Source organism: Mauremys mutica, chromosome 4 (assembly GCF_020497125.1).
Source record: "Mauremys mutica isolate MM-2020 ecotype Southern chromosome 4, ASM2049712v1, whole genome shotgun sequence".
NCBI lineage: Eukaryota > Metazoa > Chordata > Testudines > Geoemydidae > Mauremys > Mauremys mutica.
In genome coordinates this window covers 102,535,742-102,552,134 of record NC_059075.1, presented here as the reverse complement: position 1 = coordinate 102,552,134, position 16,393 = coordinate 102,535,742, and the positions used below count along the sequence as shown (strand labels likewise).

The 16,393-nt window shown below is 43.5% G+C and overlaps 1 protein-coding gene across 2 annotated transcripts in view; it reads left to right on the top strand.

The window, feature by feature from the left end:
• SOX6 (SRY-box transcription factor 6) overlaps positions 1-14,485 on the top strand; it is a 385,937-nt gene extending 371,452 nt beyond the window's left edge. For both annotated transcript variants that reach the window (XM_045016229.1, XM_045016227.1), the window contains one exon: positions 13,979-14,485. In XM_045016229.1, the coding sequence (XP_044872164.1) occupies positions 13,979-14,282 (304 nt within the window). In that variant the 3' untranslated portion in view covers positions 14,283-14,485. The remainder of the gene's footprint in view (positions 1-13,978) is intronic.
• Positions 14,486-16,393: the final 1,908 nt, after the last annotated feature.

The window sequence follows — 16,393 nt, the reverse complement described above, 5'->3', positions numbered from 1 at the left end:
TTTTACAGGGTTTCTTTTGTGGTTGTTTGACCTTTCACAGCAAAAAAAATCCCACTGTTTTTTCCCCAGAAAAACAAACAAACAAACAAACAAACCAAAACCCACTGAAAACACCAAGTGAGAAACTGGAAAAAAAATCTGAAATGAAACACAAAACTCATACTATATGATTCACGTGGTAAGAATATTTATTCTTAAATATAAAAAGTTTATATATTGACCAAAACAAAAAGCTTCCAATTAAAGTAAAATACTGTGCCACAACAATAGAGTCTCCAGTCAACTAACTAGTTAGGCTTACCCTGCTTTCACCTACTTATTTGCTTTGTCAAAGTCCAGCCTATTATGAAGTTTCAACTAAACAACACTGTGGGCCCAAATCCCTCAAATATGCCATAGTTTAGCACCATTTTAATGTAACAAACAGTACACAACCTTGTTCACAAATGCAGATTCACATTCAAATTATAGGTCAATCTTCACAGCAGAGTTTGTTGAGAAATAGTTTTCCCATCCTGCAAATATGTTCAATACTCTGAAAATTGTTATCAGCCCAAAGCAGGACAAAAAGTTTAAATCTCAAATTTTTGTGAACCAAAAAATCAAAGAACTGTTTGGTTTGGGTTGATTGAAATGTGTTGCTTTGATTGAGACCTTTTAGATTTTTTAATCTTTTTTCCCTTCAGTTGAATTAACTTAAATTTACAAACAAAAAGTCATTTTGAACCAGAAAAAAACATTTTTTGTTTAAAAATAGCAAAACACTTCATTGCAACAATGTAGACTTTTTTCAAAAACTTTTTAAGTCAGGAGATTCAGTGAAATACCCTGTATCACAAATCGTCTCAGGTTAAACAAATTGGCTTTTTTGATAAAAAAAAGTTTTGTCAAAAAATTCCCAACTAGCTCTACTTCAGAGTGAAATCAGAGCCTAATGTTTCTAAGATCAGAAATCTTTCAAATGTATTTTCTGTTTACCTAAATTCTTCAGAGTGTATGAAATAGAAAAGACAAAATAAAATGAGAAGACCCAAATAAAATCCTCAAACCCCACAGGGTTGTTTGATTTGTTTTTTTTTCTGTGAGAAAAAACAAAACACGGGTTTTATAATTCTAGTTTCTTCTCATGAGGGGTTCTGTCGGTCCTTTTCCTGAGTGTTGTTTTAGATCCAGTAAAAAGAGTTTACAGTGGGCAAAGTGCTCCAAATTTCCATGTTCAGTGGTGTATTTGTGGGCATTCATGTATTTGTAAAGTGCCTATTCCTTTTCCTCCAAGTTTGGACGTTTACAGCATCTCACCAGGTTTCTATTGTGGTTGTAGTCCCCTGAGGTTCTATACGTGAAAACAAGTGATGTCTGTTTGGATTTCTCAGTAACGTTCTTGAGTTAGAAATTCTGTTCTTTTGAATCTATTTATTTAAACACATGGATTAAATTACATATCATATGTTTAATCTGTTATAATAAATGCAAAACTATAGTCACTGTATGCAGTAATAAATAGAGGATCTATGAAGATGTAGGGGTAGAAAGACCTATTTAATTCATGGGAATTAAAACTTCATGGCATTTCATACAGTCACATATTTGTGGTGTTTAGGTGTTGGTGTTTTTGTCGTCTCCTTCTGCTTTTCTCTATTCAGTTCAAGTTCTTATACCACCATTAGCACTATAGTATCTGAGCGCCACTCTGAAGGGTGCTGAGCCCTGTCAACTCCCCCTGACTGAGCCTTTAGTTACTGTGGAAATGTTTGTGTCATGTGTATGAGTGGCACTTGCTCAGATTCCCCTCAAATGCAAATTATCTCCATTTCTACTATGACGACAAACTTTTTGTTACTCTGGCTTCTGAAATGCAGAAGTGCGTGTGTTGGTTCGGACAGCATATAGTAAGTGGCACACCGTAGTAATCAAGAGTAAGACACACAGCACTAATTTAAGTTAATGCTTCCTAAGAAACTGTTATGTGAAATAGCAGTATTTTGAACAAAAAAATAAACTGACTAACGGCCAGATCCTGCACCACTTACTTAGACAAATCCCTGGGAAGTTCAATAAGAGATTTCTCTAGAGGGTGAGATTGTACCATTGGGGTGATATTCATCCCTATGCAATAAACCAGCACAAGGTCTATGCATCATTTACATACAAATTAAGCAGTATGTTAAACACTTAAGTGGGACTTAAGTAGTGTCTATACCTTGTGATGGAAACTATACATTAGTGAATTTTGCTCCAAATGAGGAATACTATCAGGCAAGATAATTCAAACTTAATGCACTAACACATACAATTTAATTTAAAAAATAACAAGTGGAAATTCAACCTGTAATCAGCCAGGTAATATTTTATAATATTTTAGTTGTAATGATGCATTTGTTTACGGGAAGCTTTGAATGAGAACTTTTCAACTCTCTGTGAAAGCTAAGCATTAAAGCAGCTTCAAGTGATTTACAATTTATCTTCAATAATTCATTTTTCATAATCCTTAAGTAAATGTTGTTCATGTGGAAGCCATAAACTCAGAGATTTCAACTTAGAGCAGCGTATTTTGTTACCTTTTCTTACAAAAATAATTCAATTCCCAGTCATTTTCATAGTCTGATACCCTTTACATAGAAGTATGTATTCTATACATTAGTCTGCAAAGTGATGTGAACGTTAATTTTCTTGAGTCTTGCCTCTACTGTTTTGACTAAGCCTGTAATAGTATTCCAGTATAGCAAGAGCTAAAAGTAAGTACACAATGGGTGCTTTTGTGAGATTTACTGTTATTTTATTCCTTACGGGGAAGTAAGTTTCAGGGTGTGTAGCACATAAGCATTTTCCCTAACGCAACCAATTTAGCTTCAGTCATTTAAAGAGCTGTCAGAAAATAGTTCTGAAGGGATCAGCAAACAATGGTAATTTGCCAATTTAAATGTTTAGTTAGTCTTGCAAAAGTCAAAAAATGGAATGTGCTCCAGGAAAATCCTAATAATGTTAATACCACTAAATTGCCAGCAGGTCAGTTTATATGAGACATTTCATGTTGCCTACTCTTTACTGTACTTGTCTAATTATATTGGGCCAGATCCTTGGCCCCAAAACAGCCCCTTGGCAACACTGGCAGAGCAAAGGGTCTATAGAACTGGCTTAATTGGTCCTCTGATGATTTCCCTGGCATCCGAGAGTCCTCCAGTGGTATAGAGCTGGTGTAGCCAGCTCTACACCACTGCTTCTCGTAAACCTCTAAGGCATGAGCACTGTTGTACTCTAGTGATCTCCAGCTTCCCTTTGGTGGGCACTGGAGCTGGGTGCAACTAAGAATTTAAACCAGGGGGTGAAGCAGAATCAGGGAGGCATAGAGGTGATATAAAAATATGTTTGCCTATGGTACTCTGCTTAGCACAGCTTGGCTAGACTAGAGGATCTAGAATTTAATACAACAAATGCCTTTAAATACAAATGTTTTTAAGGTAAACTGCAAATCAAAAATGTAAAATTAAGTTAAGACCTGAAATATATGCTAGACACCCCATTTCATTTCAGAGCATGCAGGATGAAAATTTAAATGAACCCCTTTTTACTTCTTTTTCTCCTCTGAATAATCTTAGGGTATGTCTACACTATAAGACTATTTCGAATCAACTTAAGTCGAATTTGTGGAATCGACCTTATGAAGTCGAATTTGTGTATCCACACTAAATACACTAATTCGACTGTGTGAGTCCACAGTAACGGGGCAAACGTCGACTTTGGAAGTGGTGCACTGTGGGAAGCTATCCCACAATTCCCGCACTCCCCGCTGCCCATTGGAATTCTGGGATTTCCCCCCAATGCATGCTGGGGGGGAAAACTGTGTCGAGGGTAGTCCTTGGTAACTGTCAGCATTCAACCGTCACTCCCGCCGGCGGGAAATCAGTTCGCGCACTTTTCCTGTTATAAGTGACAGCGCGGACGCCACAGCACTCCACTGCGATCATGGAGCCCGCTGCGATCATCGGTGCACTTATGGCCGTTGTCAACTCCTCGCACCTTATCGTACACCTCTTCAACAGTCAGATGCTGAGAAATCGGGCGAGGAGGCAACGGCAGCGCGGTGAGGACATGAAGTCTCAGACTGGCACAGACCTGTCAGAAAGCACGGGACGCCACGCCGTGGAGATCATGGTGGCACTGGGTCATGTTCATGCTATGGGACGGCGATTCTGGGCCCGGGAAACAAGCACGGACTGGTGGGACCGCATAGTGCTGCAGGTCTGGGATGAATCACAGTGGCTGCGAAACTTCGGGATGCGTAAGGGCACTTTCCTTGAACTGTGTGACTTGCTGTCCCCTGCCCTGAAGCGCAAGGACACCAGGATGCGAGCAGCCCTGACAGTGCAGAAGTGAGTGGCCATAGCCCTCTGGAAACTTGCCACACCAGACAGCTACCGGTCAGTAGCGAACCACTTTGGCGTGGGCAAATCTACTGTGGGGGTAGCTGTGATGCAAGTAGCCAACGCAATCATTGAACTCCTGCTCTCGAAGGTAGTGACCCTGGGAAACGTCCAGGTCATCATAGCTGGCTTCGCCGCGATGGGATTCCCAAACTGCGGTGGGGCTATAGATGGGACTCACATCCCTATCTTCGGACCGGACCACCAGGCCAGCCAGTACATTAACTGAAAGGGCTACTTTTCAATGGTGCTGCAAGCACTGGTGGACCATAGGGGACGCTTTACCAACATCAACGTCGGGTGGCCGGGCAAGGTTCATGACGCGCGTGTGTTCAGGAACTCTGGTCTGTTTAAATGCCTCCAGGCAGGTAGTTTCTTCCCGGACCACAAAATAACTGTTGGGGATGTGCAGATGCCTACAGTGATCCTCGGGGACCCAGCCTACCCGCTAATGCCCTGGCTCATGAAGCCCTATACAGGCGCCTTGGACAGTGAGAAGGAGCTCTTCAACTACCGGCTGAGCAAGTGCAGAATGGTGGTGGAGTGTGCTTTCGGACGTCTCAAGGGGAGATGGCGGAGCTTACTGACTCGTTCGGATCTCAGCGAAACCAATATCCCCATTGTTATTGCAGCTTGCTGTGTGCTCCACAATCTCTGTGAGAGCAAGGGGGAGACCTTTATGGCGGGATGGGAGGTTGAGGCAAATCGCCTGGCTTCAGATTACGCTCAACCAGACACCCGTGCCATTAGAAAATCCCAGCGGGAAGTGCTGTGCATCCAGGAGGCTTTGAAAGCTAGGTTCCTCAGAGATCAGGGTAACCTATGACTGTCCAGTGGCTTTACAGAGAAGCTGAACCTGTCCCTGTTTCTTTACCCATTTACTGTTGACTCTCCTCTGCAGTCTCATACCCCGTTCACCCCGTTTGCCCCCTTCCAACACACGTGTAAAAATAAAGGTAATGGAGCATTGCTATTTAAAAACCTTTTCTTTAATAATGATTTCGCGTCAAAGGGTTGAAACAGGGACGCGGACTGTGGTGGGTATGGTGTGCAGTGATGTAGAGACCGCTTCTAGACTCTAGGAATGATAGGCTACTGCTCCTACAGCGGTCTCTGGGGGAGGACGGTTACAGGTGGGTGTGCAGGAAGGGGTGAGGGGTGTAGGCTTTGGGACGGAGTTTGGGTGCAGCCTCAGGGCTGGGGGTGGGGGCGTAGGAAGGGGTGAGGGGTGTGTGGGAAGGGGGAGGAGGCGTAGGGGGTTGCGGACTGTGGCTGGGGCTGAGGGTTTGGGGCATTGTGGAGGCTCAGGACAACGGTAGAAGGGCAGGGTGATGGCAACCTGCCTTGCCATTTGTGGATGGCAGGCGCTAGTACCCTGGGGCAGCAGACAGCATTTGTGCCAGTAGCCGCTCTACTGTCAGGTAGGGACGCAGCGCGGGGGGGGTGGGAAGCGGGAGAGACGACACGCCGGGGGAGGGGTGGCAGGTGGGCGCTGGGACCTGCTCCAGGCAGGGAATTGACGGGGCAGGGGGAGACCCGCGTGGGCCAGGGCCCGATCCAGGCTGGGCCAGGGGAGAGACCCACCTCCAAGTATACCTGGAGCAGGGCACCTGCCGCCTATGAACAGAACATTAAAATCACCTCACAGACTGACCAGGGTGCCTAGTGACTGCACTCAGTGAGTAACCTGCTGTTGATCCTGCCCCCATGTCTGTACCCTGTTCATGGTGACTGTCCTATGCAATTACCAAACCCCTCTCCCCCCTTCACAGAAAGTCTTCAGCAAACAAACATGACAGAAACAGTAATTAACAGCAAACTACTTTTAATATTCGACAACACAGTAAAGGTGAGAACTTTTCAAAATCTAGGGACTGAGAACTTTTGGGTAATTTAGCAGTCCGCTGTGGTGCAGTGACAGTTTTCACGGCCCTTGGTACCCCTCCTTCTTGTTATTCTGGGAGAGGTGGGTATTGGAGTGTGTGGTGGGGGAGGGCGGTTGCAGACACAGTGCAGGGGGGCTCTGTCCTCCTGCCTGCGGTCCTGCAGAACATCGACAAGGCGCCTGAGCGTGTCCGTTTGCTCCCTCAGTAGTCCAAGCAGCATTTGAGTCGCCTGCTGGTCCTCCTGACGCCATCTGTCCTCCTGTTCGCTGTGTGAGCGCTGCTGCTGTGTGAGGTTCTCCCTCCACTGGCTCTGCTGGTCCGCTTCTGCTCTGGAGCAGCCCATAAGTTCAGCAAACATCTCGTCCCGGGTCCTTTTCTTACGACGCCTAATCTGCGCCAGCCTCTGTGAGGGGCATGGTGGAGCAGGTCGGGATACTGTTGCAGCTGTGTGAGGGGGAAAAGGGAGTGAATTGCTTACAAAGATGCCTTTTCTTAAAAATGAAACATAGTCTACTCATTGCCTATGAACCAGACCATGGACGGCACCTATCTCCTGAGCACTCACTCAGGGAAAGTTCAATTTATCTGCATTCGCTTTCATTGCCTGGGGTATTGCACTGCAGACCAGACAAGCGAGGCAGGAAAGCTGAATCCGTGGAGCAGCCAGGCATGGTAAGCCAAAGGCTTTTGGCTGCTTAAAAGTCAACGTCCAGCTCTGTCCTCTTGCTGCAGGCAATCCTGAAAGCATAAACTCTACCCCTGTTCCACCCCCTCGCGGTTTTCCCTTGGAAAAGATCCCTGTATGCTGCCACTCTGTAGCCTCCAGCATGTGGCTCTAAAGTGACGCTTCTTGTTGTTCTAAGGAACAGTGAAGCACTACCAATAGTAATAGTACAAAAATCACTCTACTTCCATGCAGGAGTCTGCGCGCGAGATCACCCTGAGGAGGGTGTCACAGAGAGACAGGGAGCGCATGCTGAATGAAAGCCAGCACAAGCCAGGGCCCTATGCTGCGATGCTCGTCAAGGCACTGGTCCCGGAGTACCAGCTGAGAGCGTGGCACGGAAAAGTGTGCTACCTCGGAGCACCCAATAAGCCAGCTCTCCCCATGAACCTCCTCCATAGGCTTTTCGACTACCTCCAGGAGAGCTTCTTGGAGATCTCCGTGGAAGATTCCTGTTCCATTCCCCTGCATGTAGACCGTCTGTTCGCCTAGTCTATTTTCCTGTTCCATTAATAATAAAAGTTTACATGTTTAAAGCACTTACCAACTGATCCTTCTCCTGATTCAGGGTCCGTGGTAATGGCTGCGGAGGGTTGGTAGGGGATCTCAGTGAGGGTGATGAAGAGATCCTGGCTGTCGGGGAAATCAGCGTTGTAAGCGCTGTCGACTGCCTCCCCCTCCTCATCTCCTTCCTCATCTTCCCCATCTGCAAACGTCGACGAGGAACTGGCCGTCGACACTATCCCTTCGTCAGAGTCCACGCACACTGGTGGGGCAGTGGTGGCAGACCCACCGAGAATGGCATGCAGGGCCTCGTAGAAGCGGCATGTCTGGGGCTGGGCTCCGGAGCATCCATTTGCCGCTTTGATTTTATGGTAGCCTTGTCTCAGCTCCTTGATTTTCACGCGGCACTGCATTGCATCCCGGCTGTATCCTCTGTCTGTCATGGCTTTGGAGACCTTCTCGTAGGTCTTCGCATTCTGTTTGTTGGAGCGCAGCTCCGAAAGCACAGACTCATCGCCCCACACACCGATCAGATCCAAGACTTCCCGGTCAGTCCATGCTGGGGACCTCTTTCTATTCTGGGATTGCCTGGACTCCTCTGCTGGAGAGCTCCTCATCGTTGCCGGTGCTGCTGAGCTTGCCCTGATGTCCAACCAGGACATGAGATTCAAACTGGCCAGACAGGAAAAGGAATTCAAATTTTCCCAGGTCGTTTCCTGTGTGGCTGGTCAGAGCATCCAAGCTCGGACTGCTGTCCAGAGCGTCAACAGAGTGGTGCAGTGTGGGATAGCTCCTGGAGCTACTAAGTTCGATTTGCATCCACACCTAGCCTAATTCGACATGGCCATGTCGAATTTAGCGCTACTCCCCTCGTCGGGGAGGAGTACAGAATTCGAACTAAAGAGCCCTCTATGTCGAATTAAATGGCTTCCTGGTGTGGACGGGTGCGCGGTTAATCCGAATTAACGCTGCTAAATTCGAATTAAAGTCCTAGTGTAGACCAGGCCTTAGTCATTTCCAGCATCAAGTGCAAGCCATGTAACCTGTGAAGTCAGAATGACACCATCTCAGAATGCACCAATGTAAAAGGAAGTACCAAGAGAATTACACAAAAGGGAAAAAATAGTTTACATGTTTGATTAGCTAAATGGGCATTTAGGTCCCAATTCAGCAAAGGACTTAAGCACATCCTTCATTTAAAGCATTTATTTAAGTTTTGTTGAAGTCAATGGGACTTAAACTTGTACTTAAAGTCAAGCACATGCTTAAGTGTTTTGTGGAATCAGACCTTCACATTTAACTCTGGACAGAACTCTTTTTTTTAATTTTTGTTTTTTTACTTAACCTGAAATAATTAATATCCAGTAACTATCCATCCTTTATTTTGAAATCTTAGAAAGTTTTAAGGGAGAAATTGTGACTCCATCGAAGTCAATGGCAAAGCTCCCATTGACTTTAATGGATCCAGGATTTTGCCAGAATTATTTTATATCTTTTATTGCACAGGATGGTCTATGTGGCAGTACAACTCAAAGCCCACTCCACCCTCAATTTCTGATTAAATACAGGTCTTCAGACAATCCATTGGTTTTGTCCTACTCCAGTCAGTAAGCACATTCACCACATGTGCTTTTTCTACACTTCACTAGAGGAAGAATAGTGAAATGCATTCTTGAGAGTGATTCATTAAGCCCCAAAGGTGTGACCTACTTACACAGATCAGTTTTGCAGATCTGTTATACTACTTATGTTCATGCTACAACTTGGCATGCACGAGAGATGATGCCTAGAGTAAAATACCAGCACTGCAGATTCATCTTCACTATCCCCAGGTAACCTGCACTCTTTCTTACCTTAAAAAGTGTTGAAGAGATGTAATTCTATTGCAAAAATACTTCTCCTCCCATTGAAATGCAGACATGCGAGAGAGAGTTGCTAACCTTTAATAAATGGCTTAAAAAAATAAGCCCAGCAGTGTACCAGATTACCAACAACATGTTGCACTTCTACACTGCCTTTCTTGTCATGCCACTCCATGGCTCCTTCTGATCTTTTCCCCTTATGGTAGAAGGAAAAATGCTAATCTTTCTCTAACACTGCAAAGAAAGGGATAGCACAGAACATTCTGCACGTGTCCACGGCAGTCTCTTCACTTGAGCTAAGAGGACTGTTTTCACAATCAGTTCTCATATCTTGGCCATTAGTAACTAGTTGCCCACTTATGAAAAAAATATGTTTCTTCTAGGGATTAGACAGTCAAGGGTCATGCACAAATGCCCTCTACAATTTCTTCACTTTGTGCTCTCTTGAAAAGAAATCTAGCACACAGAATTGTGGGAAACCAGTCCTGATTGGGACCTGTAGGCACTACTGCAACAGACATAACACACATTAAAAATACTGGTTTCTAAACAGCTTATATATTGGAAGGGTAAGCCCCACTGATGCTGCTGTATAAAAACACTGCTTTTCTCAGAACAGCTTTCAGAGTTAATACTGTGGAGTTCTTCAAAAGGTTTTTTTTGTCAATTTATTAATAATATTAAAAGAAATATCAGGAAGAAAGGTTAATGTCGGCATTACAACTGGGTGAATAGTGTGAGAAAATTACACATGGACATCTTTGTGACTTCTAAAAAGAATGTTGCTGCAACCATTTGTGGACCCATTTATTTATTTGCTTTTGGCAAATAAACTTTCAGGTGAATGTTTCTTTTGTCTGAACGATTGTGGAGAGGGAATTTTGGGCTTGTTGCAGAAGTAATTTATAAAGTTTATATCAATCTATCAATCAATCAATCAGAGAACAGAAATTGTACCATGTGACTTAAGTAGCCAGTCCCACAGTTGGAATATTGAATTGTTAAAGTTGAAACACTTTAAACAATACTAGCAGCAAATCATTAGCAAGCAAAACCATAGGCTGAAAAATGTTTGCCCAAAACATTTATCAAATTATTTCAAATAGGGAACAAATTAGTGAAAATCTAGGTCTGTTTGTAGACAATTTACAAACATGAAAAAAGTGATTAAACACACCGAATAACTTATTTATTGTGAACTGTTCATCAGCAGCACCATTCTTCTAAAACTGGTGTTTGATGGGTGCTCCAGAGGCTTTACTAGCAGGGGGAGTAACATTCTCATCTGCCTTTTTACTCCATTTAAGTTTTGTTCTGAACTGGAGACCTAATGTCTTAGACTGGAAGATGAGACTTCATCAAGGTCAGGATTCGATAAAAAGATGGCAAATAACCAAATTCTATCTTCACATGTTCACAATGGCACTCCTGTGAATTTCCCTGGAAGCTGTGCATAAATCCAGAAGCAGAATTTGTCCCAAAATGGATTGGCAGTATAGTTAAAGTAGTTTGTAATGAAGTGGAATGAGGGAAAGAGACACATTTTGTATCCACGTGTATTTTTCTGTCACAAAAGCATGTTGTGCAAAGCCTTAAGAAATGAAAATTCTCTGCTCATATATTATAATTTAACCAAATCAAGATGTCTCTATCTTCACTTCCTCTCAATCTCTCAGTAAAATCTTTTTTTCTCCTCCGTTCTTTTTGGACTTTCAAGCTTAGATTAGGTAAAGATTGATTGGGGGAGGGGCTGGAGTCACTTTCAGAACAAAAATCCCATAGTGATATGTTCTATATGGAATGTTATGATTTCACAGGCTTCCTGAACCTGGAGTAGTTTGATTTTCTGGTAGCTCAGTGGTGTGATATTTAGCATGATTGTAGTCTCATGCCAATGAGTGAATGAGACTAACGCACAAATGACAGTTTTTGCACTCCTTCTCTTAATCACTGATCAGGACAGGCAAGTGAATAAGGACAGACACAAGGATTGATAGTAAGCAGCAGGCTGAAACTTAGCAATCCTCATTGACTGTCTATCCTGTGCACTGAGTGAGACAGAGGTTCTGAAGAACAAATACTAAGTGATCATGAATTTAAGGGACTATGGGTAAAATATCTAAAGTGCTTAAGTGCCTGAGGAGCCTAAGGCCCATTGTAACATAAGTACTTAGGAGCCTTAGGGTATGTCTACACTACCAGATTAGTTCGATTTAACTTAATTCGAATTTGTGGAATCGACCTTACAAAGTCGAATTTGTGTGTCCACACTAAGGACACTAATTCGACTTTGTGAGTCCACACTAACGGGGCAAGCGTCGACATTGGAAGCGGTGCACTGTGGGAAGCTATCCCACAGTTCCCGCAGTCCCCGCTGCCCATTTGAATTCTGGGATTTCCCCACAATGCATGCTGGGGGGAAAAATGTGTCGAGGGTGGTCTTGGGTAACTGTCATCATTCAACGTGCTTTTGGACGTCTCAAGGGGAGATGGAGGAGCTTACTGACTCGCTCGGATCTCAGCAAAGCCAATATCCCCATTGTTATTGCAGCTTGCTGTGTGCTCCACAATCTCTGTGAGAGCAAGGGGGAGACCTTTATGGCGGGATGGAAGGTTGAGGCAAATCGCCTGGCTGCTGATTACGCTTAGCCAGACAGCCGTGCAATTAGAAGAGCCCAGCGGGAAGCGCTGTGCATCCAGGAGGCTTTGAAAGCTAGGTTCCTCAGGGAGCAGGGTAACCTGTGACTGTTCAGTTTCTTTACAGAGAAGCTGAACCTGCCCCTGCTTCAGTTACTGTTGACTTTCTTCTGCGGTTACATACCCCATTCACCACGTTTCCCCCTTCCAATACACGTTTAAAAATAAAGTTAATGGAACATTGTTAATTAACAACGTTTTCTTTATTAATGAATTCGCGTTAAAGGGTTGAAACAGGGACGCAGACTGTGGTGGGTAGGGTGTGCAGTGATGTTAACACCGCTTCTACACTTGAGGAATGATAGGCTCCTGCTCCTAGAGCGGTCTGCAGTGCCAGACTGGTTGTTTCAACGGAGCCTGCCATCCCTCCTTTTCGGGACTCTGTGTGCAGGGGCTACATGGCGGGGGAGAACGGTTACAGATTCCCCTGCTGCGTGGCTCTGTGGTCCGGGACAAGGACCGCTGCATAAGTTCTGTAACCGCCCTCCCATGCCACAAAGTCACGTACCCCCCACCCACACAGAACATGGAAAACACCTCCCAGACCGACCAGGGTGCCTACTGACTGCACTGTGTGTGTGACCTGCTGTTGATCCTGCCCCCGTGTCTGTACCCTGGTAAAGGTGACTGTCCTATGCAATTAACAACCCCCTTCCCCCCCCCGCCCCTTCACAGACAGTCTTCTGTAGAAAAACTTGACGGAAATAGTAATTAACAGCAAACTACTTTTAATAATCAACTACACAGTTAGGGGATGAAACTGGGATTGGGGCTTCGGTGAGCCAGGAAGGGAAGGACTTCTCAACATTTAGGGAATGAGAGCCTTCTGGTATTTGTGCACTCTGCAGGGGTGCAGTGACAGTTTTCATGGCCCCTGTCGCCCCTCCTTCTTGTTACTTTGGGTGAGGGGGGTTTGGGACTTTGTGGCGGGGGAGGGCGGTTGCAGATACAGTGCAGGGGGGCTCTGTCCTCCTGCCTGCGGTCCTGCAGAACATCCACAAGGCGCCGGAGCGTGTCAAATTTTCCCTGGGCATTTCCTGTGTGGCTGGTCAGAACATCCAAGCTCGGACTGCTGTCCAGAGCGTCAACAGAGTGGTGCACTGTGGGATAGCTCCCGGAGCTACTAAGGTCGATTTCCGTCCACACATAGCCTAATTCGACATAGCCATGTCGAATTTAGCGCTACTCCCCTCATCAGGGAGGAGTACAGAATTCGAACTAAAGAGCCGTCTAGGTCGAATTAATTAGCTTCCTGGTGTGGACGGGTGCACGGTTAAGTCGAATTAACGCTGCTAAATTCGACATAAACTCCTAGTGTAGACCAGGCCTAAGTCTCATTGACTTTCAGTTAAGTCTCAATTACTTTATTACTCAGTAATAAGGTCTGTGAAGGGTGTAGTACTATTCACAGTAGTCAGTTGAAGAACTTACACTAGAACTCATGGTCTCCTCTGGATGCTCAGCATAGTGAATATTATTCACAATAAATTATTTGACCAGCTCTCCTATGTATGGCTGCAAGGCTGGGACTACAGTGAGACATTTGAATAGCCAGGTTTTAAGCTGCAGAAGCCAGCTTTGACAAAGTCATATGTACTAGAACATTTAGCGACATTTTGCAGTATATTTTATGTTAAACCACCCAATATATGAATGCATCAAAGGTATGATAATGCGAGTTGCTGAGCAGCTTTATCTCCAGTTGCACTTGACAGGAGCAAAGGGCACTCCGCACCTTGCAGGATCAGAATCTGGAACTCAAAGTAGTACACCAATATGTTCTGTAGAAACCATGTACTTTACTTTTGTTTGGTATGCACAGTAGGGTTCCACTCCAGATCTAAACTAAAGGTAATCATGTTCTATTCTTGTGTTTCCTTGCAGACAGCAGCCTCAGATTCCAATCACCACAGGAACAGGTGTTGTCTATCCTGGTGCTATTACTATGGCAACTACCGCACCATCACCTCAGATGACATCTGATTGCTCTAGCACCTCTGCCAGTCCAGAGCCCAGCATCCCTGTCATTCAGAGCACTTACGGTATGAAAACAGACAGCGGAAGCCTTGCTGGAAATGAAATAATAAATGGAGAGGATGAGATGGAAATGTATGAGGACTATGAGGATGATCCCAAATCAGACTATAGCAGTGAAAATGAAGCCCACGAGGCTGTCAGTGCCAACTGAGGAGTGTTTGCAGAATTAAAGTACTCTGACTCTTTTGATTTTTTGTTTTTTTGTTGAACAAAAAGTTCTTAAAGAGCCTGCATGCATGTGTGGCTCCTACAGTTACATCAGCAGAATGGTCTTAAATGTTTCTTAACGTGTGAGACAGATTGTTCCCCTAATTTTCATGAACCTGTTTTTTTTTAATTTAGGTGAAGACATATATTAAATATCAGACATTGGGACTTGAAAACTTATATGAATCAATAGCTGTCTTACAAGTCTTACCTTTTGTCTCTTGTCTTTTTTTTTTTCCTATTTGGATGCTGATAAAGGTTTAAGTTTTTGTTTTAGATGGGGGTTATACATTCTCACTCAGGTATGCTGTGCCAGCCTACAGGTTGTGAATGTGTTTTTATTCTGGATTATTTTAGAAAACAAAAACTGCAGATTTCATATTGTGAAACAGAACAAGTCCACAAGTGTACGCATCTGTGTGTCAGAGCTCATCTTTTAAACAAACTCTGAATTCCACTTTTTCCACATGTATAGCTGAACTTCTGATGTGCCAAACTTTTCATAACTTTTGAATCTTAACATTTTAAAAAAGTCTTAAGGGAGACACTGTAAAGTCTTAGACAATCCTTTGGCATCTTAAAAAAATATATGTAAAACATAATTTTTTTCCAGAAAATGGCAAAGTACTCAGGAATCTGGAGACAGGATATTCTTAAGTAGTGAATAAGGTTGCCACAGTGCATGTGCCCAATTGCTTTTGCCTCTTGATATGCCATTAGCGCAAAATATTAAGCACAAAAGCGCGATCACCAGCTATGGACAGGCCTGTCTTAGCAGTGTGAGGCCACCTCTGACTACATTCTTTATCCCTTTGCTTTTAACCCTTGCATTCAGTCTTAACACATTTTCTCTTAAATAATTTATTCATTCCAGAATGTCAAGGGTGCAAATACTTAATATTTATTTTAAAATGTACTGTTGGTGGCATTACATTTATAATTCCTTATGATTGTCTTAAAGAGCCCTTTCTCTTTCTTCCCCCAAAACGTGCAGGTGCCTGAAAATAAAAAATGCACCTGCTTCCCAAAATGAAAGTGGAATTTGTGAATGGAAAATCCAATTATTTCCATAACACTATACATCCAAAGAACATCTGGAACCACTATACTGCATGTAATGCAGTATAGAATGAATACTTTTAATATGTACGTACAGTACATATACTCCTATATATTTCTGTGTGTCATGATACACATCTATACTTATATAATATACAGATGAACAATCAATGGAGACAGGTGCATTCAATGTCTCTTCAGAGTCTGCAGTGATGGATTTGTAGGGCCTGTAGAATCAAGTAGTGAATCAACATTCTGTACATCCCCATTCCAATGGTCACCTGCCATTCTTTAATCAGAATTTGATCTGATTCTGATCAGATCAGATCAGAATCTGATATCTTCAGTGTATTTATGCAGTGATTTATTTGTGAAATTCCTTGAGGGAAAACTCACACAAATATTAGTTGCATGGGAATGGGAGCCGGAACTCCTGAGTTCCTTTCCTGGCTCAGCCATTGACTCGCTGAGTGACTCTGGGCAAGTCATTTAAGCCACAGTTCTATGAACATTTCTGTATGTATTTAATTTTACTCACATGTATGAGTCTAACTACATATGTGTTTGCAGGATTAGGGCCTTAATGTCTCTGTGCCTCAATTTCTCTATCTGTAAAATGAGGATAATGATGTTTCTTTATATCATAGGAGTATTAAGAAAATGTATACATAATTGTAAGGTGATTTGGGATATTTGGATGAAACCTGCTATAAAATGCAAAATATTATTATTTGTATTATTAGAAACAATATCAAAGACAAAGAAAACTTCTGGAAAATATATGGGGGGAAAAGAGAGGGAACACTCCCAGGTTGAGAAGTTACTGAATGTTCAGAGACAAAGAATATAAAAAGGGAGAATTTTTCTTCTTTTTTTCACTCCCATTCCACTCTTGATACTCACAAATAAATCAGTGTCCATAATAGACAGTACTGGGGGTCTGATCCTGCACTTGTGCTGAGCGTCCTCAACTCCCACTGACTTTACTGTGAGTTT